The sequence below is a fragment of the Podarcis erhardii genome (genome assembly GCF_964252035.2).
Source record: "Podarcis erhardii genome assembly, chromosome: 10".
Taxonomy (NCBI): Eukaryota; Metazoa; Chordata; class Lepidosauria; order Squamata; family Lacertidae; genus Podarcis; species Podarcis erhardii.
The window spans coordinates 74,295,215-74,321,227 of NC_138500.1; the positions used below are offsets into that span (position 1 = coordinate 74,295,215).

General features: G+C 44.6%; 1 protein-coding gene across 1 annotated transcript in view; it reads right to left on the minus strand.

Annotated features, from left to right (window-relative positions):
• ELAPOR2 (endosome-lysosome associated apoptosis and autophagy regulator family member 2) overlaps positions 1-25,784 on the minus strand; it is an 88,104-nt gene extending 62,320 nt beyond the window's left edge. The window contains exon 1 of the mRNA XM_081879109.1: positions 25,622-25,784. Within this exon, the coding sequence (XP_081735235.1) occupies positions 25,622-25,774 (153 nt within the window). The 5' untranslated portion in view covers positions 25,775-25,784. The remainder of the gene's footprint in view (positions 1-25,621) is intronic.
• Positions 25,785-26,013: the final 229 nt, after the last annotated feature.

Here is a 26,013-nt window from a genome sequence, read left to right on the forward strand (position 1 = left end):
TCACAGCCGCCACCACCATGGTCGTTGCTTGGTTCAGCTTCCTCCTTGACCTCGATGGTGGTGGTACTGGTGCTGGCGGAGGAAATAGGGACGTTCCAGGACCAAATCAGAAGCTGGGATGACTTCCGTAATTCCTGGACCATGCCTGGAAATTCAGGACACTATGAAAAGCGGCTCTGCACAGCACTGAAAACGGTGCTCTATTCCTCATCAAATCTAGCAAGATTTATCCTCACACATAAGATCCTGCCATGCTCAGCTCAGACCGCCCGTTCAAGCATAGGCTCCCTTCACCCCAACACTGTATTTTTAATCAGCAGCTTCCTCCTGGCTTTGTCTGTTAAAGCAACTTCTGTTCCCATAATTAGTTACCGTATTTTTTGCTCTATAAGACTCACTTTTTCCCTAAGTAAGGGGAAATGTGTGTGCGTCTTATGGAGCGAATGCAGGCTGCACAGCTATCCCAGAAGCTAGAACAGCAAGAGGGATTGCTGCTTTCACTGCCCAGCGATCCCTCTTGCTGTTCTGGCTTCTGAGATTCAGAATATTTTTTTCCTTGTTTTCCTCTTTCAAAAACTAGGTGCGTCTTGTGCTCTGCTGTGTCTTATACAGCGAAAAATACTGTACTTCCTGTTTACTCGTGGAGCTATAACATGCCTAATTGGGTCTTAGTTGATCCCTGTTGGAGAAAGGTAGTTAATGACGGCCAAAGCAGTTCCTCATTATCCACCAAGTACACAGTAATGGTTAAACAGGAAAACACACTGTAAGAAGCAGTCTGCTGTTATGCCAGTTGTCAAAATCTAATCTAATTTCTTTGCATTTTATTTGCACAGACAGAAGGTTCATGGGTACATGATGTATATTTTTTACACTGAACACAATGACTTGAGTTGGATATGTGTATCAAAATAAGCACAATTAATTGCTACCACTGAAAAGCATTTTGCAAGTAATGGGAAATGCACCCTAATTTGAGTGTTTTCCCTGTGTCAGGTCCCTAACCTGCCATTTGTGAACAGTGTTTGTCTGTCATTCATGCATTATGCAGATGCAAAATGCTCAGCTGCTAATTCCCTCAGTGATGGAGGACACAGGGGCCGGATTCCAGCCAACCATGGCATGCGTGTGATGTCACATGCATGATGTGCACATGTGATGTTATGTGGTGGGAGGAAGCCGAGCGGAGTCTACCACAGCCACGGTGAGGCCCAGCCAGGTTCAACAGGAAGGCCAAACAGGCCCCAGTGTAGCTGCGGGTAGCCCTGGCAAGGCCTGTTGCAGCCATGAGAAGGCCTGATGGGACCTGCCAAACCCCTTAAAATTGGAAGGGTTCAGCCCCTTAAGGTAGAGCCTATGAAGGAAGAATACAGTTCAAGAGAAATGTATTATTCACTCCATTCGTGTTTGGCACTGAAGTTAAACAAAAATGCTTTTCGAGCTACAGCTAGCCATTAACATCCAAACAAGGAACTGCGGCTTAATATCAGCTGACTGCCAGGATCTTAAATCAACTTCAGCCTGGCAAGGAAGGGAGGAAGTAAAGGAAGCTGATGGTGCTGTGGCTTCTTCCTGACTGCTAAGCTATGGTTTTGTTAGGCACAAAGAAGTGACAGAAATCAAGCCATTTTATGCCTCAAAGGAGTTCCAGAGATTTGCAGTTTACTGATCCCATGGTCTACCCACTTCTGTATGTATGAGGAGCAGCTGCCCTTCATCTGCCACTGCATATCATCTTGGCAAAGTACAAGGCTCCCTGCAGTTTCTGCAGATTACTACCTTCCAAATATTCGCCTTTACAACCATTGTTGCTGCATCAGCCCAGTGCCATCTTGGAAAATCAATCAGTAGAGCGCAAGACTCTTAATCTTGGGGTTGTGGGTTTGAGCCACAGTTTGGGCTAAAGATACCTGCATTGCAGCAGGTTGGCCTGGATGACCCTCATGGTCCCTTCGGACTCTACAATTCTATATTTCTAGGAATAAGCAGCAGCTCCCCTGTAGGAAGGAACAGTGGACTGAGACAGGCAGGCAAACAAGACTGGACTGGACTGTCCCTACTTCTTCAAAGGGCCTTCAGCCACCAACTACCTTATGAGCAAGGGAGGGAGGCAAAGACAATACTGTTAAAAAGTGGGGTAGCTCCCCTTCTCTCTCTGCCGAGTGGGAGCAAGAGCCCATGAGGTTCCCAGCACACACCCTGTCTCTTTGCCTTTGCAATGCTGCCCCAAAGATGCTCACTAGCCGAACCTCTTCTAACATACTGTTGCAAAAGGTACCATTCAACCTCAGGTACCACCATCCTAACCACCTTAAAGGCTGCATACACATTCTACCTTTGAAGCATGTTCAAAATACAAAAAACAAAGTTCTGGGAATCGTACCGGTAGTTTGTTAAGGGGTTGCTAATAACTGTAATTCTGTGAGGGGTAAACAACAATGCCCGGAATTCTTTGAGGGAAAGCATGTGCTTTAAAGGCAGAGTGTGCACATCCTTAAATTGCCAACTTCAGAGGCAGCTCTGCCCCCTTTGCTTTGCCCCACTCAATTGCCTTCAGTACAACACTGGGCCAAGGAGCACAAAAAACGCACAAGCCTTCAGAAAGAGCCCCGGGTGACTCCCTCACTCAGAGAAGGCTGGCAAAGCTTCAAAAAACGTTGAGAAGCTTTTGGGGTTATACAGTAGTTCCTTGAGAAGAACAGAAATTTCACACTAAATCTTCAGTAGCACTACCACACTAAATTCTTAGCCTTGATTCACTCATATACTGTATATAGTATGTAGTATGTATGTATGTATGTATGTATGTATGTATTGAATTGGTTGGATGGCTGTACACAACAAAGAATGGCAACTGAGAGTGTGAACTACCTCTATTGAAAAGCTCAGATTTTGGAGAAGAAACATGGGTGGTTTTCCTGCTGCCAGTCATCGCCCAATTGTATTTTTTTAATGTGCTGTATGTGTAATGTGCTGTATGTGTGAATTAGCCCTACTTTGGAAAAATGTTCTAGGGACACAGGAAGATGCCTTATACCAAGTTAGACTTTTTGACTATTTAGGTCTGCACTGAATACACTGTCTGGGGAAATAGTAAGAGACCATCTGCATGTCAGTGTCAGAGATACACCTGATGTAGGAGGAAGACCAGACTGCGCTTCTCCTTCCTCTCCACTGAAGCAACACATTCAGATCTTCTTTTCCTGTTCTGTGCAATAAGCCCACATAAACAGCCTATCTCCCTTTTGGGCTGTGAAGATTGTCGTTGCTTTTGTTGTGAATATATGCAGTATCTGTTTGAAAATCTGTTGGCCTATTTGTGACAACTGGAGACTGGTGAACTTCAGGAAGAGAGAAGTAAAAGATATCTGTGGCATCCTCAATTATAGCCTTCAATCTTTCCCTTAATCATGTTCTGGAGGTTTGTTTGCTTTTTGCAGCAGCAGCAAGGCTTAGAAATGTGCAATAAACAGCATTCTCTGATTGTGAATACTGCAATTCAAGGTTGAAGAAGCTCTTAAAATGAGAAGCTCTCACAACAGAGCAAGTTTGCAATTCTGTGCTATGGTTAAGCACAGTTAACTGTGAGGCTGTTAGCTCTTCAGCAGATTCTTATAAATGACAGAGAGAGAGAGAGAGAGAGAGAGCGCACTGAAGCACCAATGAAAAGGGATAAAGATATAACAGTTCTCAAATCTTAGGCAGCATCGTCTCCCCAAGCCCCTGGCATGAAGATCTGCTTTAAAAAGTCTTTACTCAGAGGGCAGGCCCACATCACACATTTAGAGCTCCTTCAATGCACATTTACAGCATACGGCTTCCCCCAAGGACTCCTGGGAACTGCAGTTGGTTAAGGGCCCTGGGGTGTGAAACTCTGCAGAGGGAAAGTACAGTTCCCAGAATTCTCCGGAAGAAGTCATGCGTGTTGTATGTGCTTTAAATGTATGACATGCATCTGCCCTGCAGTTGTTGCCCTTGTTTTTATTTTAGTTTATTTCATAAAATTTTTATAGAATCATAAAATCATAGAATCATAGAGTTGGAAGAGACCACAAGGGCCATCGAGTCCAACCCCCTGCCAAGCAGGAAACACCATCAGAGCACTCCTGACATATGGTTGTCAAGCCTCTGCTTGAAGACCTCCAAAGAAGGAGACTCCACCACACTCCTTGGCAGCAAATCCCACTGTCAAACAGCTCTTACTGTCAGGAAGTTCTTCCTAATGTTTAGGTGGAATCTTCTTTCTTGTAGTTTGGATCCATTGCTCCGTGTCCGCGTCTCTGGAGCAGCAGAAAACAACCTTTCTCCCTCCTCTATGTGACATCCTTTTATATATTTGAACATGGCTATCATATCACCCCTTAACCTCCTCTTCTCCAAGCTAAACATGCCCAGCTCCCTTAGCCATTCCTCATAAGGCATCGTTTCCAGGCCTTTGACCATTTTGGTTGCCCTCCTCTGGACACGTTCCAGTTGGTCAGTGTCCTTCTTGAACTGTGGTGCCCAGAACTGGACACAGTACTCCAGGTGAGGTCTGACCAGAGCAGAATACAGTGGCACTATTACTTCCCTTGATCTAGATGCTATACTCCTATTGATGCAGCCCAGAATTGCATTGGCTTTTTTAGCTGCCGCGTCACACTGTTGGCTCATGTCAAGTTTGTGGTCAACCAAGACTCCTAGATCCTTTTCACATGTACTGCCCAAGTGCAATACTTTTTTTGCCCAAGTGCTTTTTTTGCCCAAGTGCAATACTTTACATTTCTCCCTGTTAAAATTCATCTTGTTTGTTTTGGTCCAGTTCTCTAATCTGTCAAGGTCATTTTGAAGTTATACCACGTGACTGTAAGAAAAAACCTCAAAGCAGTGTGAGGCTGCCTTCTCCAGAGAGCAACTACAGCTGGAACTTTTAAGACACGCTGCCTTACACTTATTTATTTGCCAAGGCTGAAGAATAAGCCTGTTTTGGAGAAGAGATGCGGCTCTAATCTTCTGCTAGCGAAGCTGGTTCTGTTCTTTGGTTTTTAGACTCCACCTGAGGACCTGGCTGCTTCAGTGGTTTCACCACTAGAATTGTTGAGAGACAAAGGCAGCCAGCATGGTACCCTTCAGATGTTGCTGGAATACAACTCCCATCAGCCCCAGGCAATAGGGGGAGGGTGGGAATTGTAGTCCCGCATCTGGGTGGCACAACAGTGATCAGCCTTCAGTTAGAACTGCTATTACCTAAACCACCTTGAAAAGTAGCCTGGAATTACAGCAAATAAAATAAATGTGTCCACCCCATACAAACTGATCTGAAAACATTACTACTTTTAAAAATTCCATACTTTTCAGAGGCTCCATGTCCTCATTAGAGCTGCCTTTTTTCTGCAGGCTCTGGACTGAAAAGAAGACATGTTCAGCTTGGAGACCAAGACACAGGGAAAACTGCATATTTATATAAAGCAACTGAGAGGTGGTCAAGAATATAAGAAGAGCCCTGCTGGATCAAGCCAAACGTCCAGCTAGGGTAGCTCTCCCTTTCTCACAAGCAGAACCCGCAACAGCAAACTACCCCTGGGGTTCCTCAACAATGGGTATCCATAGGCTTACTGCCTTCCGACACCAGAAGGCCCTCCAGACAAGCCATTTACAGAGCACTCGCCCTTACTTGTTTGACCAAAGCTCAGGCAGAGGTCATACTGTGCCCAGTATTTACTGAGCATCCATTCCAATTTGTTTACAGGGAGGTTATATGACAATGAGCATTCTGATTTGCTTGGGCGCTGCTTGTACAGCTTCCTGTTAATTATTCGACAACACTTTCTAACAACAACAACATACCCTCCAACACTTCTCCAATGAAAATAGGGACATCCTATTCAACAACAGCAGCAACGATGATGGTGATGATGGTGTTATTATTTGTACCCCACACACTTTACTGCATTGCCCCAGCCACTCTAGGTAGCTTCCAATGTACCTATATAAAAACATACTAAAACATTAAACATTTTTTTTAAAAAAATTCCCTATACAGGGAAGCCTTCAGACATCTTCTAAAGGTTGTATAGTTATGTATCTCTTTGGCTCGGGGGTTGCAGAACTCCAGACCCTCCAATGAAATTAGCGACATCCTAAGGAAAAGCTGGACATACCAGGATCAAATCAGAAACCGGGATGACTTCTGTAAATCTGTGACTGTCCCTGGAAAATAGGGGCACTTGGAGGGTCAACAACAAAAACTAATTTAAATCCCACCCATCTGACTAAACATCAGGAGGAACTTTTCTGACAGTAAAAGCTGTTTGCCAGTGGAACAGACTCGCTTGGGAGGTGGTGGACTCTCCTTCCTTGGAAGTTTTCAAGCAGAGGTTGGATGGCCATCTGTCAGGGATCCTTTAGCAGATTCCTGAATTCCAGGGGGCTGGGCTAGATGACCCTTGGGGTCCCTTCCAACTCTAAGATTCTATGGTTCTTTGATTTTTAATGGTTCAAAGCTAAATTTCTAGTATGCAGTTTAATCCCTCCCTCAACATACAGAGAGGGAAGATACAGTGATCATGACTAGTAGCAACCAACAGCTTTATTTTCCGTGAATTTATATAATCTCCTTTCAAAGCCATCCAAGCTGGTGATCATCACACAAAGATGTTAAATCTTTCCAGAACTGGCAAAAGCAGCCTAAGGAGAAGTCTGAGCAGGAGCTCCTCCTTCATGACCCAGAGTTTACAACGTTAGCCTGGGGTGCACAATGGGGCCATACTGCCCCCACAAGGCTCACATCACCCGCATGATGAAAGGAGGAAACCTACACTGGGGTACAGCTGGAGCATTCAGTAGTTCAGTCTGCATCTGAAATGAGCTTTGCAGGGCTGTCATGTTTGAGAAAGTGAAATGAATTAACAAGCTCAGAAAGCAGTCAAAAGACTGCTCATTTGCTATTAATTCTCTGCTGCCAGGGTAGATTCCTTCCTTTTCTTTACTCTCGTTGGTTTTAAAAATGCAGAAATATTATATAAACCATCCATTTCCAGCCCTTTCCCAACCTCCCTTTTTATTATTTCACTTTAATCTTACCAGCAGTGACAGCCTAGGTGACAACAACCAATGCAGAGTGACAGGGACTTTCTTAAGATGAAAACAAAGAGCAGGGTTTGGTTCCAACCATGGAACTTGGCGGTTTCTCCTGATGGCTCAGACACACACACACAGGATCCATCCTCTCCACAAAAGAGAAACATCACTAAGTCCTAGGATTCCTGGGGGGGGGGGGAGGGCACCTGCAGCTCTGGTCCTGCTTCTGCATTTCCATTGGCATCTGGTTGGTGAGACCAGGATGCTCCCCTGGGTGGCCCTTGGGCATGATTCACCTTGCGCTCTTCTTGTCATCCTTTGCTCTAACTGCTTATACACTTTAAACCTCCCAATTCCTATTAAGGACTGTATGTAAAATATGTCACCTATTGAGACAGAAGGCATTGTGAGTGACACCATTGCAATCTGTGCTTAGAAAGGAGGAGGACTTGGTGCAACAAGACAAAAACAACCCAGCAAGCAAGTCAGTCTAGCTGGCCAAGCACAACCATGTAAGAACAAAATGCCGTTGGGGCTGGGGGCTCATTTTCAGTTTAAATGAGCTTCCCTTTTAGGTCACCTGGAACAGCATCTTGCTCACCATGGGTGAGCAGGCAATGGATTCATCATGATGTCGCTCCAACCAAAGATTGGTTAAAGGCAGATCACCACCCTTGTTCCACCCATCTAGCTCTGAATCATCAACCCTGCCTGGCAAGAGTCCTCTGCAGTTTCCAACTGGAGCCTCTCTTTGCCCAACTTGGAGAGGGGGGAACTGAAGCTGCCCTGTGACCTTTTGCATGTCCCTTCCTGGATAACTACACAGCAGGGACAGGGAACCTTGTTCAAACGAAGACCTTCTTCCTACATAGGCAACGTTCTGGGGGCCACATGGCAGCAGCAAATGTAATTTTGTACAGTGGTCCAATTTCTACTTACACTCCTTTCTGTTAGAAGCACCCAAGAAGGGCATGAAGTGGGGCTGCTGAGAGGCATGGCCTAGCCAGAGGGGTGGGGCTGAGGACGGGTGTGGCCTGGGGGAATCCCAAGGGCCACATAGAGAGAGAGGCATCTCTGCCCCTCTAGGCATTTGGTAAATCAAACACTCACATTCAGAGGCAGTACACTTTTCTACCACCTTCTCAACATGTGGCAACCAGAGAGAAAAGGAGGCATCATAGGCAGTGGGATGCATCTCACCGGCAGTAAAATGGGAAAGACGTTTCATACACTAGAGGAATCACGCAGACGCCACCAACCTATTACAGCCCCCTGGCATTCTTATCAACTTCCTTGTCTATCCATAGTGATGAGTTTGAATCCCTGCCCAAAAGACATCCAGGAATCTCCTTCCCTTTACATAATGCATGTTTTCACACCCACACAAATAATTGTTTCACACTTTAATAAAGGAAAGTTTATCCTCTTGGGGAATTTTCAGTTGGGGTCTTAATACTGCAAAGGGTCGTTCAGTTATGGGTCGTTGGCAATAGGTGTGTGTGTATTTGTGTGTGTGTTAACTTACTGGATTCTTTCTAAAAAGCTTAAATCTATATTAAAGGGGGTTAGGAAAATAGGCTGGGATTTTGACGCTGACACCTTATGGGTGCTGCAAAAAACCTGCACACTTTGAGGAGCATCAAATACCTGTCTGGAAGCACCTGTTGTAACAACTTTCGCTGAAATTGATAAAAATGAAATCAGTTCATATTTCAGCACAGTTATTTATTTGACCCTAAAAGCTTTGTTCTACCTATTAGGTGCCTTTCATATTCCTTGCAAAAATAATGTTTTACAGTCTGTTTTCAAACATATGTACTGTAATGGGCCAAACGTTGCTCTTGATTACACCAGTGTTAAGTCGTGAATCATTAGTTGCATGAATGAAGAGTGCGCAAATTTACACCTGGGGTAGCAGAAACTAGCACACCATGTTTCTCATCAGATTCTTCACTGTCTGTCTCCCTTGATTTTCTAGCAGATGGCGAAATGCATTTTGGCATTTCTCGCTTACCACGATGTTCTGTAAACTGTCTCCCATGTACATTTAATTCCAAACTTGCTTCATAAAACATGGAGATGCGTTTTAAAATGGGGGGAGGGGGCGAGAGAGAAACTAGGAAAAATTATCAAAATCTCTTATTTAATACAAACATATTTGTATTAAGGCAAATATTGAGGCAGTAGCTGTATAAGACGCTGTAACACACATGCTGCTAGGAAGGAAACCCATGCTTGTGTCTAAAGAGTTTCAGGGTGGAAGTCTATTTCTGAGGCGGCTTTGATTAAGTTAATAGTGTCATTCCAAATTAAAAGAAGTTCATTTTAAGGAGAAAGACAGAAAATAAAGAACTACGGTATATATTCTTGATGACCCTCCTGTTTACACAAGCATTTCCTTGGTCTCTTAACCCGAGTCTCCTCTTTTAATTACTCTCTTGTTTTAATGGGATTGTTTTATTGCATATTTTAGAATCACAGAACTGTAGAGTTGGAAGGGACCCCGAGGGTCAAGTAGTCCAACCCCTTGCAAGGCTGGAAAGTACTGCTGGGTGGTGGTATCTTGAGGTGACAGGGCTGTCTGCCACATTTCAGGTGGAAGAACCACATTTCCGGAAGTTCTTTCATATTGAAACCAGCTCTCTGCAGATAGAACACCAGCAGAAGAGGCAAAGAGCTATTCTGGAAGCTTCTTCCTGTCGAGCTGGCTTTCTTCCAGAATGGACTGATTAGCAGGAAGGGGTGATGTCCAACTAAGTCATCCTCATAGAAGACCCTCTGAAGACAGTGGACTTCTGATAGCGCCGTTGAGTTCAACAACACTCAGATTTGCTGAATGGGGAAGACTTTTACCAGTTTAAATTACACATCCCAATCTAGGACATGACCGCCCTCCTCCCGCTTGCCAGCTTCTGCTTCTGCTTCTGCTTCTGATCCTGGACTTCTGTCATAGACTCCCCCCACTCACTAAACCCTGTTACCTCTTCAGCTTCCAACACCTCCTCTTCTCAGTCTTCTCCCTCTTCTCTCTCTGACCACCAATCATTGACCCATCACCATTCCTCGGGCTCTGAGCCTTCTTCCCTTGGGGCTTCCCCAGCTGGTTCCTCCCACCATCCCTCTGCGTCCAGACAGTCCATTACATGCACAAGCTAAGTTTGACAGCATTCTGGAGTTTGTATATATTATGTGGATGTATTTTAGCCCCGCCCCCCCCATACATAATGCGCTAGTTGAACATGTTAGCCATTTCTGTAAGGAGATATTTTGTAAGCAGCTTTCACATGCCTTACAAAGCATGTGGGATTAGAATTGCAATTTAATCTTGAATGCATCTATGAGTAGGGTTAACTTTTAAGCCTTGCTGAAAATCTTGCCTTCCATTTACTGAAATCTGAAATGGCACTTCCAGCTCACAGAAAACGATGCAGAAAGTAGTTTGTCCAATATGCAGCCAACAGATTGCCGCCCATATGCCTGCAGCCATTTGGAGACTAAACAAAATGAGCCCCTCAACTCCTGTTGGTCAGCCTTGGCCAACATCTGAATGAAAACACATAATATCAGATGATCAGCCTGCATCACAACCACGTAAGCAGAAGAACTGAGATCTAGACCCAACATATTCCCACAGGCTTAACAGACTTGCAAACTGAGCAGGATACAAACCACTAAAACCTGAAGGAAAATCCCAGTGGTTGTATGGCTGGGGGGGGGGGATTAATCTCCACACTTCTTCGGGGGTGGGGGGAATGTTTCACTCTCTAACAGGGCAGCAGGTTAGCTGGCTGTAATATGATCCATGGCTAATGAGATACATTAACAAAAAGTGAGCTCTCATTACCCTTTAGAGATAATTGCAATGGAGATAGCCATTAGCAGAAAGGATCGTTTCCTCCTGACATTGGTAATTAAGTAAAATCTCTTTTTCATTAATAATGAATAAGGCCACAGATGCCGTTTTGCGTATCAGGAGGGGAAATGAACCCCCCCTTTTTGCACCTATGAAACACAACACTGTCTCACTCTTCAGCATCCAGGTATCAGTCTGTCGCCCCCCCCCCCCATGCAAGTCACATGTATTGTTATTATTTTTATTAAATTCACTGTCTTTGTGAGCATAGTGTGACTATGTGTGCTAGTGTGTGACTAGTGTGTGGTACAATATCTTCCCCTGAAGATAGATGATAGAGATAGATGATAGATGATAGATAGATAGATAGATAGATAGATAGATAGATAGATAGATGATAGATATAGATGATAGATGATAGATGATAGAGATAGATGATAGATGATAGATAGATGATAGATAGATAGATAGATAGATAGATAGATAGATAGATAGATAGATAGATAGATAGATAGATATAGATGATAGATAGATAGAGAGATAGAGAGATAGAGAGATAGATAGATAGATAGATAGATAGATAGATAGATAGATTAGATAGATAGATAGATAGATAGATAATGATAGATAGATAGATAGATAGATAGATAGATGATAGATAGATAGATAGATAGATAGATAGATAGATAGATAGATAGATAGAGATAGATAGAGATAGATAGATAGATAGATAGATAGATAGATAGATAGATAGATGATAGAGAGAGAGAGAGAGAGAGAGAGAGAGAGAGAGAGATATGATAGATAGATAGATAGATAGATAGATAGATAGATAGATAGAGATATACAGTAGATAGATGATAGATAGATATGAGAGAAAAAACATGGGAAATGATCCCTGGTCAGCTAAATTCACCCATGCTCAGAATAAAGAAGTGATTGCTGGGTTAACTTGGGGTCTAGTTTATTGCCTTTTTCAAGAAAAGGAAATTTGCAATGTCTCAGTTTGCATATTTTCTCAAGGCATGGACAGCTACTACCTCTCCTTGCAGACTGTGCAATGACTAGACTAAGCCAGCCATTAGAGGCAGTTAGCAAGGCACTCAGGGCCTCTGTGCCCCTTAGCCACACTTGTCACTGTTGCATCTGAGCACCTAATGCAGGGAAATAGGACAACCACTAAAAAGAAGCTCTAACGAGTAAGACCTGTAATAAAATGTTGCCGTATTGAATTTACTGCCCTAATCCAGGATACTCCCTTCCCACCTGGTTTTGCATTCCTGGCTTTCTAAAGGTGGTTTTGGATTTGCATGAACTTCTGCAAGTCTTGGGGTCACCCTAGGCCTGCTCTTATGCACAGATGGTGCCATTTTGGAGACATAAGCAGCAACACGCTCACAGCCTGAACATTGGAAACTGAGCAACCAAGTCGCTCAAGGGCCAAAACAGCCAAAGATTTCCCTGCTGAGGGCCTTTTGGCTCTCTCCTTGACCAGGGTAGTCAGTTTGTTACCCAATTTGTGCAGTAGATATTATACACCAGAGGTCGGCAACCTAAGGCCCATGAGCCAGTTCAGGCCCATGAGCTTCCTGGAACTGCCCCACAGCCCTTCCGTGGATCGGCGTGGGGATTCCGTGCTTTTTTTCCCCCACAGTGCCATTTTTTTCTCGCCACAGGGACCACCTTTCAGGTGGGCAGAGCGCCGGAAATAGTGTGTGCGCATGCGCATGGGCGCTTCTCCGTCCTGGAAGTGCGCTGGAAATAGCTTGAGAGCATGCACAGGCGCGCACGGGGGCGCACGCTCCGGCCCACCAAGAGGTCTGCCAGGGAGTGGACCTGACCGGCCTCAAAAAACGTTGCCGACCCTGTTCTACAGAATGCCAGATTACCAAACAGACAGAGTAGACACCTTTTATGGGCCCCATGACAACGGATCAAAATAATATTGATTTGATCTTGAAAGGAAATTACAAAAACGTATTAGAAGATAATTTGGGAAGGGCACCCCCAAGATCTTGACTGCCTAGGGGCCCCCACAGGGATTCTACACCATGGATGGTTTACGCGGAATTGTTCTCACTTTTTCACCATAAAAGCATGAGACTTTCTTTAAAGTCCTGCAGACACTGAAAGTTTGCTTCAAGCCGTAATACAATTCCTTGCAATAATGTATTTAAAGTGCTGGTAATTCTCCAAAGGATTGCACTGTGTGATGCACAAAATATTCTCAAGGGATTTCTAAACAGCCTTCCTTGGAAGAGGAAAATAATTTTTTTTCATGTAAAAAGTATAAGAAAGCCTTTTAACCAGAACATTTTTTGGGTCTTGCCATTACATTAAGTTTAAGAGAAAAGAATGAGGATTAAAATTTCAGCAAATTTCAGCTCCAAAAACAGTTTGGTTGACTGGTTGCTTTTTAAAAATAAAACACAATGCATTTATGTGAATTTCAAACAATCAAAAAAAATAATCTGTAGGTGAAACCTGGAGTGGAACTATGAAGAGTCCCTGAATCTAAATATTTCTGACCTCTATTAAGTTGGTTCTGCAGTTAGACATTTATCTTGGACTAAGTGAAATGCATGGCCCTGCGGTCTCCAAGGCAGAGAATTGCTCTTTGCACCTGACCAGTTGGTCAACAGTCAGTTTGTAAACCTTATCATTGTGTTGTTTTGGATAGCCTTCCTTCAGAAGGTGATGTGGAACATGACAGCTTTTGCTGGCTTCTGTACTGAAGCCTCCCTAGAACTGAATTGCCAGGAAATAGGACTTCTCCCACAGCGCTTTCCATTTCTAAACAAGGACAGCTACATCCAGCACCAGAACAATGGCATCACGTTAACCATGGGTGACAGTAATAATGGAAAAGACAGTGGTTTCAAACTTTCTTCCTGCAGGTCAGTTGCTGCACATGGGCAAGGAGCCCTAAGGACAGTGATGTAGCCAGGGCAGAACCTCAGAGCTGAAATCCAGCAGTTGGCATTAGACAAACACACACACACACACACACACACACACAGAGGGGAGGCAGCAGGTCAGACATGTGCATGGGTACAGTGGCACATTATATTATTTTTGTTTTAAAATATATGTTATCCTTTTCTACAACAAAAGGTCTCTTTCCCAAGTAAGCGTGCTTAGCATCATGGCAGCAGGAATTACTTTCCTATCACAAATTAACTGGAACAGCAGCAAAAGGTTTTATCTTAACATTTAAGTCCTTGTGGCCTTAATTTGCTATAATTATCCAATTTATTCAGCCTGCTTGTCACTGAAATGGGAAACCTGTGTCTAAGCTGTACCACTTCAGAATGCACGTGGGCACTCACACAACCCAATACTCATCCATACCAAAAACAGGAATGGAGATGCGTGCACACAGAAAACTTGTGACTCAGGGAGCAGGGTCTAGCCTCGTCTTATCCCTAACATGCTACTTATCTATGATGAATAAAAACACATGGGAAGCATGGGCCTAGAAATCCTCCCCAATGACAATGCTCATTTGTTTCTCTCACCACGACAAAGTGCCCACAAATGGGACTCCCAGGTCCACTGAGGAAAGCATGGCTTTTGTTTTGGCAACCACTTGCCCCTGGCTCAGAATGTCACTGCCCCCCCCCCCCGCTCCCACAGTGCCCCCCCCCGAGGGAGAAGGCATCTCTCACCATGCTGCCATTCTCTGCCACTTTGTACCTCCAGTATAAACTAGGAGGGAAGTACTCAACCCTCTCCTGGGTCTCATATGTGTCAGGTAATTTAGAAAAGGGACAGGGCAAGTTGTGACAATGAACGGTAACCCTTGTTACTCTAGTGTGGACTCATTTAAAGTAATGAATTTAAGTAATTTAAGTCACTTGGTGTCAATGGGTCAGCTCTGAGTATATCTACCATTGGATTTCACCCAATGTTTTTCATTCTGGTGATCACATGCCTTCAGCAGAAAATGAGAGATTATTCATCATGAGTTCTCTACATTGTGGTATTGGCATAGCTATTCGTGGTATTGGCATAGCTATTGACCACAGTATGTTACCTGAACTGCCAAACCTGGCTGTGATAGCCCTTGGATGGAGAGCAGTTCAGAAGTATTGTGAAGAGCTATTGGACAGTGAAAAGGTCTCCCTTAGGAGATGGTGGACGCTCCTTCCTTGGAGGTCTTTAAGCAGAGATAGGATGGCCATCTGTCAGGGATGCTTGAGCTGAGACTCCTGCATTGCAGGGGGGTGGACTAGATGATTCTTTCCACCTCCCCAGCTCTATGATTCTGCCACATACAAAGCAGCTGTAAACTTTGAACCAAGGCTCCTGCTTGCCTAATGTAGTAACAATCGCTAGTTTGCACGTTTACATTGATACCATGACAAAATTAAACCACTACCCAGGCATTAATACAGAGTTGTTGCTTTCATAAAAGTGAAACAGATGAGTTGGCTGTCTTGACAAGCAGCCCCACAGAACAAAGCTCCACCTCCGATTATTTCCCACCACCTAAATTCCACAAGAGACTTCTAGTAGACAGCAAAGGCTCAAGAGTAAAAACCCACCTGCTCCAGTCCATAAGCCTTGTTAACTGGCCCAAGCTTCCGGGCTACAAAGACTGAGTTTTTCAAAAAAATATCAAAATAAATGCATAGCAAATGGTTTTTACATTATTTTGAACAGTTTGGCACAGCAGCTGTTAAACTTCTAGGAAGGAAATCCATTTCAACAAGGTTTACCGTTCAACAAGGTTTATTGTGATTAGCTGACTTTTCTCTTCAAGATTTTTCTGAAGAGACCTTTTCACTGGCATTTTCTCCTCTCCTCATTAAAAGAGAGCAGGCAGGATCCTCGAAGAACAACAGGTCTGACATGAGCAGAACTGGAATGACTCCTCCACATGCACAGCAGCTGCTGCGAGATTTAAATGAGCTCTTGAGCGGAACACTAGTTCGACGCTTTCAAGTCCTTGGTGCCTCTTATAAAATGTCCTGCCGATTAGGCCTGCCAATTATTGAATTTGCCAAGAAAAAAGCACATCAAGAACTCAGGCCAATATAAGTTTCAATAGTGGGAGTGGTCCCTACTCACAAATAAATAGTCAATAGTAACAGAAACTAATCCATTCAAAAGTATGTATTCTGACAAGGATTACAAACTCAAATGGAGATTACAAACTCAAACTCATAAAAATATGTATAACACAATAATTCATTACAGAATTAGAGATAAGAGTTTATGAGTAGAGATAAGTTCATGTTAGTCCATAGTCAGATTCATCGTGGAGGTCTTAGTTTCAATCACTGAGCAGAAGTCAGAAGTCAATTATGGATTAAATCAGGACAGGGCCCTGTTTCGATGTATTCACCTTCATCAGCTGGATGTATCAAATGTTACATGAAAATACATTTAAATTCTAAATTATCATGAATTATAATTTATAAAACAGTATTATATAACATTTGGTTCCTTACCTAATTTTTAAAGGGTTGTGTAAGTTTGAATACTTTCAGATAAATATATCCTGTTATTTTCTATGTTTCTCAAGGATAAGAACTGAAAATAATCAATATTAATAATAGTTACATGTGTTGAATCAAATTAAAAACTCTAAGGCAGCATATAATCATATGATTCCTCACCTACGTGTGGGTAGATCAATGTGTATCTCTTGAGCTTTTCTGTGCATTTTCAATTTGAAAGTGAGCCTGTTACCTTTTATATGCGTTTACAGGGGTAGATGAGATCCCCTAGATCTTCTTAAAGGCATAGAGTTCTAAAGTTCAGAGGACAGCTGCAGTTTAATTTGAGGTCTTAAAGAAATTATGTATAATCCTGATATTGGCATGAGTTCTTATATTGGCCTGAGTTCTTGGTGTGCTTTTTTCTTGGTATACTTAATAACAAGAACTCCAATGATTGAATTTGGGCATCTGAGCAAGACCTGGGGACAGAGCCTGCATTGGTTCTGCAGCTGGAGGGCCTTTGAAGAGTTTACTGGCACAGCCCATTGGGGGAGATCAAGAGGTAGAGTTCGGCACTCACTGGTGCACAAAACACTGTCCATTCAGGCAAGGGGAGGCACCCCAATAAAACGCTGTCTTACCCTTTTCCAGAAACTGGCCAACACACACAAATAGCCAGACTCCCACCCACTCACCCAGTTGTTGGTAACCCTACTCCAGACTTTATTTGTTTTCAAACTGCAGTCTATTTTGGTGTTTTTAAAAATGCATGTTTTTTTAAAAAAATTCAAGGGTTATTATTTGTGGCTCACAAAAATAGATATTTTTCCTATTGGCCGTAATGGGGCTGTGCTGGTGTATGCTGAGAACCCCACCTGAGTTACTTTCTCCCCAACCAGGGAAGAAGTGGAATGGGCTTCATTTATTTATTTACAGCCACGGGGCTATATGCATCAATAAAACAAACTTAAAAACTAAACCAAATTAAAATTGCAACAGCATAAAAGAGGAACACCATAAAACAACAGCCCAACAGGGGGAAACTCGTCAAATTCATCAAAACCAATCCCTCTCTTCAAAAACTTGGTGGAAGAGGTGCATATTCACCTGTCATTTAAAAATATGAAGTAAAGTTTCAAGATAGACATCAGTAGGGAGAGAGGGCCACATTTGCTAAGCCACCACTGAAAAGTGGCCCAAATAAGGTCATTTTTAAATAGACTGGAGCAAAATCAAAACCCAAGAAAGTAATTTTTTAAAAATGATTTTGAGTTATAATTGAAAAACAGTAAGATTGGATGGCTTTACCTAAATATTTCAAATATTGATATAGAAACATAAAAAGAAGGAATTATTTGATAAAGTAGGATAGAGATATGCAACAAAATGTTCCAGAAAGAGATGTGACTTTGCAGTTGCAGCAAAGTCTAAGCAGAACTGGAACCTAATAGTAATTAATGGCATCCGTCTCCATGGAAAAGCAAAGTGATCAGAAAGGGGAGGGATAGGAACTTTGGATTTGCCAAGGAGAAAAGGGGTATCCCTGCCCCGCCAGGAAAGCCACTCCTAAATTTCTGGATTCTCCAGGAAGCCCTGGCACTGGAACTTGAAAACGGTGAGTTTGCTGTTATCCTACAGGAACTTGCTGCTGAATTAATAAAGCTGGTGAACCATGAGGGCATCTCCAAACAGATTGCATGATGGGACTCACCACAGCTAGAGGCTGCGTCTAGGTTTGGTTGCCCCATGTGCTGCAGAATGAAGCCATTGGTTTCGCTTTCCCACAGCACTCTCCTTCCCATGCCACAAACCCACAATTTGTTTTGCCAAGTCTCCCTCTGTCTTCTTTAGTCATCTCAAATGAATCATGAGATGGAACCTCATTGACACCTCCTCTGCCTGCTCACCCAGGTTCTCCCTTGCCTTTCATTTCCACAGGGACTTCCCCCCGCCCCCGCCCCCCCCCCACACAACACTAATACTGCCCGCAGCCAAAGAAGTAACATTCCCCATGCCTCTAAATACATTCATACCACTCAGTTTTAAAAACTAATGAGCTTATATGCTCCTGTGACCATTTTTGGAAGCAACACTGTGACTGTATTATCCAATTCAGGGAGTCCCAAGTCTTCTGATGAAGTTAAGTGATCTGAGGGTTCACCTGAGGGTTTCCCTCTCCCTAACTGAGAATAATTCTTGTCATTGCTGTCCTCTGCCAGGCAGGGCAGTACACTCTGCCCACTTGCCTAATTCTGTTCAAGTATATGTACATTGTAGTGTGTCTGCACTTCTATTGATTCCAGAAGATTAATTGTGTAAGAGTTTGCTGCAGAAAAGCCCACTCCCAGAAGCCCCAGCCTCCATCCCACAATGCTTTGGGGTGCACCTGATGCATCCAATCCCATGAGGCTCCACTCCTGACTCACCTGCTCTGCTTTGGTCATACCTTTGCTCTCTCCTGGGGGCAGGAACACACTTCTTAAGTCACAGTTTGATAATCCTTTTAAAAAGAAAGAAAGCTGGCCAATACCTCCAGGCAGGATTCGGGGGGGGGGGTTCCCAACAGGTGTTGGCAGTCAGTGTGCTTAGTTATGCATTAGTTGTTAAGACTGATGATGACTCTTACAATATCTTCAATCTACTTTCTTATCAGCCTAACTTTTTTTATTAAAAAAATGCAACAGTTTTTATTCAGCTCAACATATTGGCAACGCTAGCAGTCTATGGCACATTGTGTTGGCTTATATATATGTACCCTTAGTCATAGGGTAGGAGTTTTGCTGTCAAAACAGGCTCTCAATCCACCCACTCTTCCTTGCCAGAAAAAGGGATAATGGTGGGTCCTTGTATAAGCAAAGACTAGAGAGTTACATAAGTATAAAACATGGCTAGGGGGCCTCATTTGAAAGTATGAATTGCTAGTTGACTTTGCCATGAAGTTACTCGGAACAAGTTCAACTTCTGCTGTACATACAGAATATATTGTGCTTCATTACATCTGATTTAGATGCTAATTCTCCTAACTTGCCTCCTTAAGAGCTGCTTCAGATATCAATATATGTACTGGAACATCTATCGCATCTATCGCAGAGTGACTAGAAAAAGACATTCATTAATGAGGATTATTCCTCACTTAGTATGCTGCAAGTTCTGGTGTTGCTGTTAAAATGTAAAGGTAAAGGACCCCTGGACAGTTTATTCCAGTTAAAGGCAACTATGGGGTTGCGGCGCACATCTCGCTCCAGGCCAAGGGAACTGGCGTTTGTCCACAGTCAGCTTTCCAGGCCATATGACCAGCATGACTAAATCACTTCTGACGCAATGGGACACTGTGACGGAAACCAGAGCGCAAGGAAACACTGTTTACCTTCCTGCCGCAGCGGTACCTATTTATCTACTTGCACTGGTGTGCTTTTGAACTGCTAGGTTGGCAAGAGCTGGGACAGAGCAATGGGAGCTCACCCGTCTCACACCGAGAGACACTACTCTTGGCCTCCGCCTCAAACTCTCCCACAAATGCCCCAGTTTGAGAGCTCTTGGTTGCAAGCTCCCAGATGCGGCAATGAGTTAAGTTTGCTGCTGGCTGCTAACTCCTCCCTCAACTCACAGAGATGATGATAGATAGATAGATTAGATAGATGGATGATAGATGATAGATAGATAGATAGATAGATAGATAGATAGATAGATGATAGATAGAGATATAGAGATATAGAGATATAGATGGTAGATAGAGATAGAGATATGAGAGAGAGAGAGAGAGAGAGAGAGAGAGAGAGAGAGAAAGAAAGATGATAGATAGATTAGATAGATAGATAGATAGATAGATAGATAGATAGATAGATAGATAGATATAGATAGATAGTAGATATGTCATTTTTTAAAATGTACAAGTTTGGCTTTTGACTTGGATTAATAGTCACTGCAACTGCAGCAGGAAATTTAGTATCAGCTGAAATGGTCAACTTTGCCCCTTTGTTCATACTCCTGCCCCGCCATTCATTTATCACAAGTGTTTGCATGAGTAACAACAGACAACCAGACCTGCCCATCAGTCTCTTCCCCCCCACTCCCACCCTCAATTCCACTTTCTATCCTTTGGGAAGAGGGATATCATTTGAAGGCAGTATCATTTAAAAACAAACAAAAAATGATCAAACTCTGGGGAGAAAGAATGTGTTTGTGTTAACATGTATATTATGTCTTAGCACCAGCTTGCTACCGTCTAAAATCTTTTGCTAGAATGACAACAAGTTTGCCTCCTTCTCAAACTGCTTACAAGGTCAAAAGGCCTTGAAAACTGAACACACCAGCCATGAAAGCAACAGATAGGCAGAGAAAGACCTCAACATTTCCCCAAACTATTTTATTCCAGAAAGTTGCTGAGTTCAGCACGCATGTCCGCCAGACCTCAAAACTTGACTTTCACTTGATCCAGGGCAAAAACAAATTGCTTGCTATGGCTTCTCTTCAGATAACTGGTTATTAAGAAACATAAAGAATTGCTTGGAGGAGGCAGAACAGGACAACTCGTGAAGTACTGTATTGTTAAAGCAGGAACTACAGTGGGCTTTATACTGTTGGTTGGTTTGCTGATTTACTACTAAAATACCCGTAATAAAGCAGAAAGAACGGCAAGGAAGAGAGCTAAAGACTGACTTCAGGTTCCAGTGCTGGAGATGCGATCTGTTTTGAAGTTTCTTTATTTCTTTTGGTAGAGCCAAATGGACACGGCGGAAAACCAAGCTAGTATTTATCTGCATATCCCTATCCTTTTCTTTGTAGAGTCCCACCCTGGGCTCTGCTTCTTGATCACTTGAGACCAGTGTGGAACAACCCAGGAACTGGCTTTATTATATACAGAGATTGATATCCTACAACCTTTTGGTTTAATTATTTACTTGTGTTTTATCTTGTACAGTGGTACCTCGGGTTTCATACGCTTCAGATTACATACGCTTCAGGTTACAGACTCCGCTAACCCAGAAATAGTACCTCGGGTTAAGAACTTTGCTTCAGGATGAGAACAGAAATTGTGCTCTGGTGGCGCGGCGGCAGCGGGAAGCCCCATTAGCTAAAGTGGTACTTCAGGTTAAGAACAGTTTCAGGTTAAGAACGGACCTCCAGAACGAATTAAGTTCTTAACCTGAGATACCACTGTATTTTATTCTGTGAACCACCTTGGGATCTCTTGATGAAGGGTGGTGTATAAATTTAATAAATAATAACAACTCCTGGTCAGAAACAGCAGAGGTGAACATTGCAGGGGAGTCACCGGCATCTCCGAAACTCTGCCGTTTTCACTGGGCAGGGCAGAAGCGGCAACTGCTCTGGCCAGAGCAGCAGAGAAGTCAAAGTTGGGCACATAATTGGTAAGTGGACTGGCTGAGGATCTGGGAGATTCTCAGCCAGCCCAGCTTCACCCCCTCCCTGCCTCCCAAGCAGGCCTAGCAGGGGCCCTTGTGGCAGGACAGCAGAGCCAAGCACAGGGACACCCACATCAAATCCAAACACCATCCAGAAGGGTAGAGTAGAGGCTTCTGTTGCTCTGTAAGGCTGCAATGCTAAGCACATTTACTGGCGAGTAGGGCCCATGGACCTCCATGGAACCTATTTCTGAGTACATAGCCCTGTGCTTCTGCTGAACATCCTCCATAAGCCAACTGTCTAAAATATATTCAGAATATTCCCAAATCAAAATACCAATACAGAATTAATCAAAACGTCAACATTAACAATGGGGGGGGGAGGATTCAGTTTCCATTTTATTCATTTTTCAGCAGTGCCATAATCTGGGTGAAATAAGAATGCCTTAGCTTTACTCTGAACAAGGAGGAGAAAGAAATAAGCCAATTCCCTTCAGGAATAATTTTCAACTCTTTGTGCCACCACAGAAAAGACCCTGCAGAGGCAGCCATGGAACATTTTCCCAATATAAATTGAGCACGCAGCACAGCCTGTCAGAGACTCTTCAGTGAGAGTGGGCATTTCTGAGACTGCCTTATATTGAGTCAGGCTATTTATCCATCTAGCCCACTATTGTCTACTGCAACCGGCAGAAGCTCTCGTTGGCAGAGAATTGCTTCCCCGCCCCTGCCTCTTGAACCTTTTAATGGAAGACACCAGCAGTTTTCCCTTGGGCTTCTGCAGGCACAGCACAGAACATCCTATCAGCACTCAAATGTTGCAAAGGAGGAAATGGTTGCAGCTCCTTGTAGGCCAAGGCTGGGGAACTTTTTTTTCTGGCAGGCCGACCAGATCCTTATCTCCTCAATCCCTGACAGGCTAAATCTGACAGATGGGTGAGGCTGCCCACCTGTCAATCAACCAATGGCACACTGTGAAGGACTTCACAGCCAGACAATCAGGAGAGGGCGGAGCTGCCCTTTGAAAGTATCGTCTGCCCACTGGATGTTGTTGCCCTAGAGCTCCCATCAGCCCCAACCAACTTAGCCAAAGGTCACCAAAAACATCCGCAGTCCCAAGAGTGAAGAAGGCTGAGCTGAGTGGTTTGGTGTGTGTCCTGCCCTTTTTGAATGAACAGCTTACCTCATCAGCTGCATCGGATGAAAAAGATATGTACATATGGCAAGCCCATAAGTGTAATAATACCTTGTGGAGCCAATGTGGATAGAATTTGGAACAAGGAGCTAGGAAATAAGGTTTCAAATCCTGCCTCAGTCAGGACACTCAGTGCATCGTCTAGAACAGGATTTCTCAAACTTGGGTCTTCAACTGTTTTTGGACTTCAGTTCCCTTCATCCCTTACCACTGGTGCTGCTAGCTAGGGATGATAGGAGTTGTAGTCCAAAAAAACAGCTGGAGACTCAAATTTGGGAGACGCTGGTCTATGGCAAGGCAGGCTTCAGCCCAGCTTACCTTTAACCTAGCTAAGTGGTAGAGCATCTGTTTTGCATGAAAGAGGTCCCAGGTTCAGTCCTCAACATCTCCATGTAGGGCTGGGAGAAACCCCTGTCTGCAAACTGCTACCAGTCAGTGTAGACAATATTAAGCTATATGGACAAAGATTTCTTGGTGAAAGGCAGCTTCCGGTGCTTTTCACCAAACTTATCTTACAGGATTGCTGTGAGAACAAAATGTATGCCATCTTGAGTTCTCTGGAGGAGGTGATGAAGACAGGTTTCAAATGAGAAGAGAAAAGTGAAAAGCCAAGCTCAACGTCCTCTTGGTCCTTTTCACAGATCTAACAAAGTAAACAAGCAAAACCTCAGGCCCAGTGCTTGCACGAGAAACCCACGCTGCTTAGCATGGCAATGGGATTGAGGGCGTCACTGAATTCAGTGCCAGAGGGATGCCCCAGAAACCTCCGCCATAATGCTGCAGAGGGCAATAGGGAGCAACTCTCCTCCCAGAGGAATCCCATGCTTGCATTCCAAGCATGGGATCCTGGCAAATGCACTAGATCCCATAGTGCAGAGGGTGGGCGGGAGACAATCTGGATCTGATTTGCAGTAGGTCAACAAGTGTTTCTGATTCCCAATTGTTTAGCAGTAGCAGCACCAAAAAGCAGCACCCACCTTCCCCCATATTAGAAGCCCTGATCTCAAGTAACTCAAATAGAGATTTGTACTTGTACATACAAGTCCCGCTAGTGTGTAGCTCATGGGTCTGGTGAGTGGGCTTTGGGGACTTGTAAAGGTAAAGTAGACATAAAGTACGGTGGATCCTATAGACGTGAAGTCTGCCCAGGTCTGGTGTCGGGCAGCCAACCATGAAATCAACATTTCTTGAGGATGGCTCTGCTTGTGCCTCCATAAATGAGCAGACATTGTTACAGGGAAAGTTTGTATTATATACAAGCACATATTTTTTAAAAAGTATTGCTTTATTGCTATTAATAAAAAGCAGGTTCAGGAGGTTGTGATTTTGGACAAAGCAACCTTTAAGGAAGATGAGGATACTTAAGTCTCTTTCTTTCCTTCCTTCCTTCCTTTAAAATAACACACACGCTGAATGCATCTCCCACCCACATGAGTTCCAGATTAATTTATACCAGGGTAACAGGCACTACAGAGGTGAAAAGCTGCTGGAGAAGACTGTTAAACTCAGAAAATACAACAGTCATCAGGGAAAGGGTTAAGCACTCCCTCAAGCTCCTCTGTCCAAAGCTAAACAGAGAAAGAGAGAGAGTTGATTTTAATTTTTAGAAAGCCCATCGAGGTCTCGCGGCATCTGCTTAGTTGCAATGTGCAGCTGGCTCCTTAGAACAGGAGCCAAGAACCAGGAAGATTTCAATTAAAATCGCACCTCAGTTATGAAGTGATCCGGCAGCAGTCCCGCACACCCATTCCTAGCAGCAAACCCCATTAGATTCAATAGGCCTGACTTCTGAGCAGACGCGTGTTCGCTTTGTGCTGCCAGACAAGCACGAGGACTTTGCGATCTCTAAGGATGCCACCGTTTTTGCTGGCTCTGCTCCTAACACCCAGAAATTCAGCAGGAGCTGCTCCCCCCACCCCGGTCCATTTATCTCCTTGCTCGCTTAATTTCTACGTGTCACGATGCTCCTGCTGCAAACGGCACAGGAGGAGTAGAGGGAGGGGAGAGTGGCGACCCCACAGCCTCCGCTTTTTATTCGCAAAATGAGAATACTAATACAGTAATACTAATCGGCTAACTTGCTTATTGCATTAGGAAGTGCGCTTTCTTGCTGTCGCTACTTTGGGGTATAACTCGATCACACGCCCCCCGATTCAAGCTGCACAATTGCTGTCGCTCTTGCACAGCAAACTCAGTCCCACCTCTCAAAAAAAACCGGAGGTTTTGGCCACAAGAAAAGTGTGTGAGGCCACACCTGCTTCGGTGCAACGACATCATCCATCTCCCCTGAAAATGAATCCGAACAAACGCTCGTCTAAAGTAGCTCAGGTCTAGTCTCCGCGGACACAAATCGGGAAGAACTGGCCAGGAGCACGGCGCCTGGAACCAGCCCGAGTGCCCAGACCTGGAGCGCTTCCCCCCTCAAAAGCCCTGCCTGAAATCCTCTGGGTGCCCCCGCGCTTCTGTGGGATCTCCCCTCCTTGGCCCAGAAGCGCTGCTACTTCGAGGGGATGGACATCCCAGCGGGGGACGCGGCCCGCTCTGCTTCTCGCCAAACCAACTTCCTACTCGCCCGAGGAGAGCGAGCTGGAGAGCCGCCTCGGGCGCGCCCCAAGTCCCGCTCGGCTCTGTCTGCCCGACGGGGAGGGAGAGGGAGAGGGAGAGAGGAGGAGGAGGAGAAGAAGCAGCGTCCGCATCTCACCTCCTGGCACTGGGGCAGCTGCAGGATGGACGACGCCGCCACCGCCTCGGCGCTCCGGCAGCCCAGCAGAGCCCATCCGCCCAGGCACCACAGGAGGATGCTCGGGACCGGGGCCGGCGCGGCGCCCCTCCAGGCGCCGCCGCGCCGCCGCATCCTGGCCCCAGGGCAGCTCCTGGCCGGGCTTCGGAGCGCCCAGCCCGACTCAAGCCCGCGCCCGCTCTCCCGTCGCCCCCGACGACGCCCCATCCCCGCGGGGAGCCTCTCCGGCTCGCATTTCAGGCGCAGGCTCGCCTTGGTCCTCCTCCTCCTCCCAGCCCGGAGAAACGGAGCGGCTGCCGGGCGCGCCACCTGCGTCGCCAACGGGGCGGACCGAGCCCGGCCCGGGAGGGGCC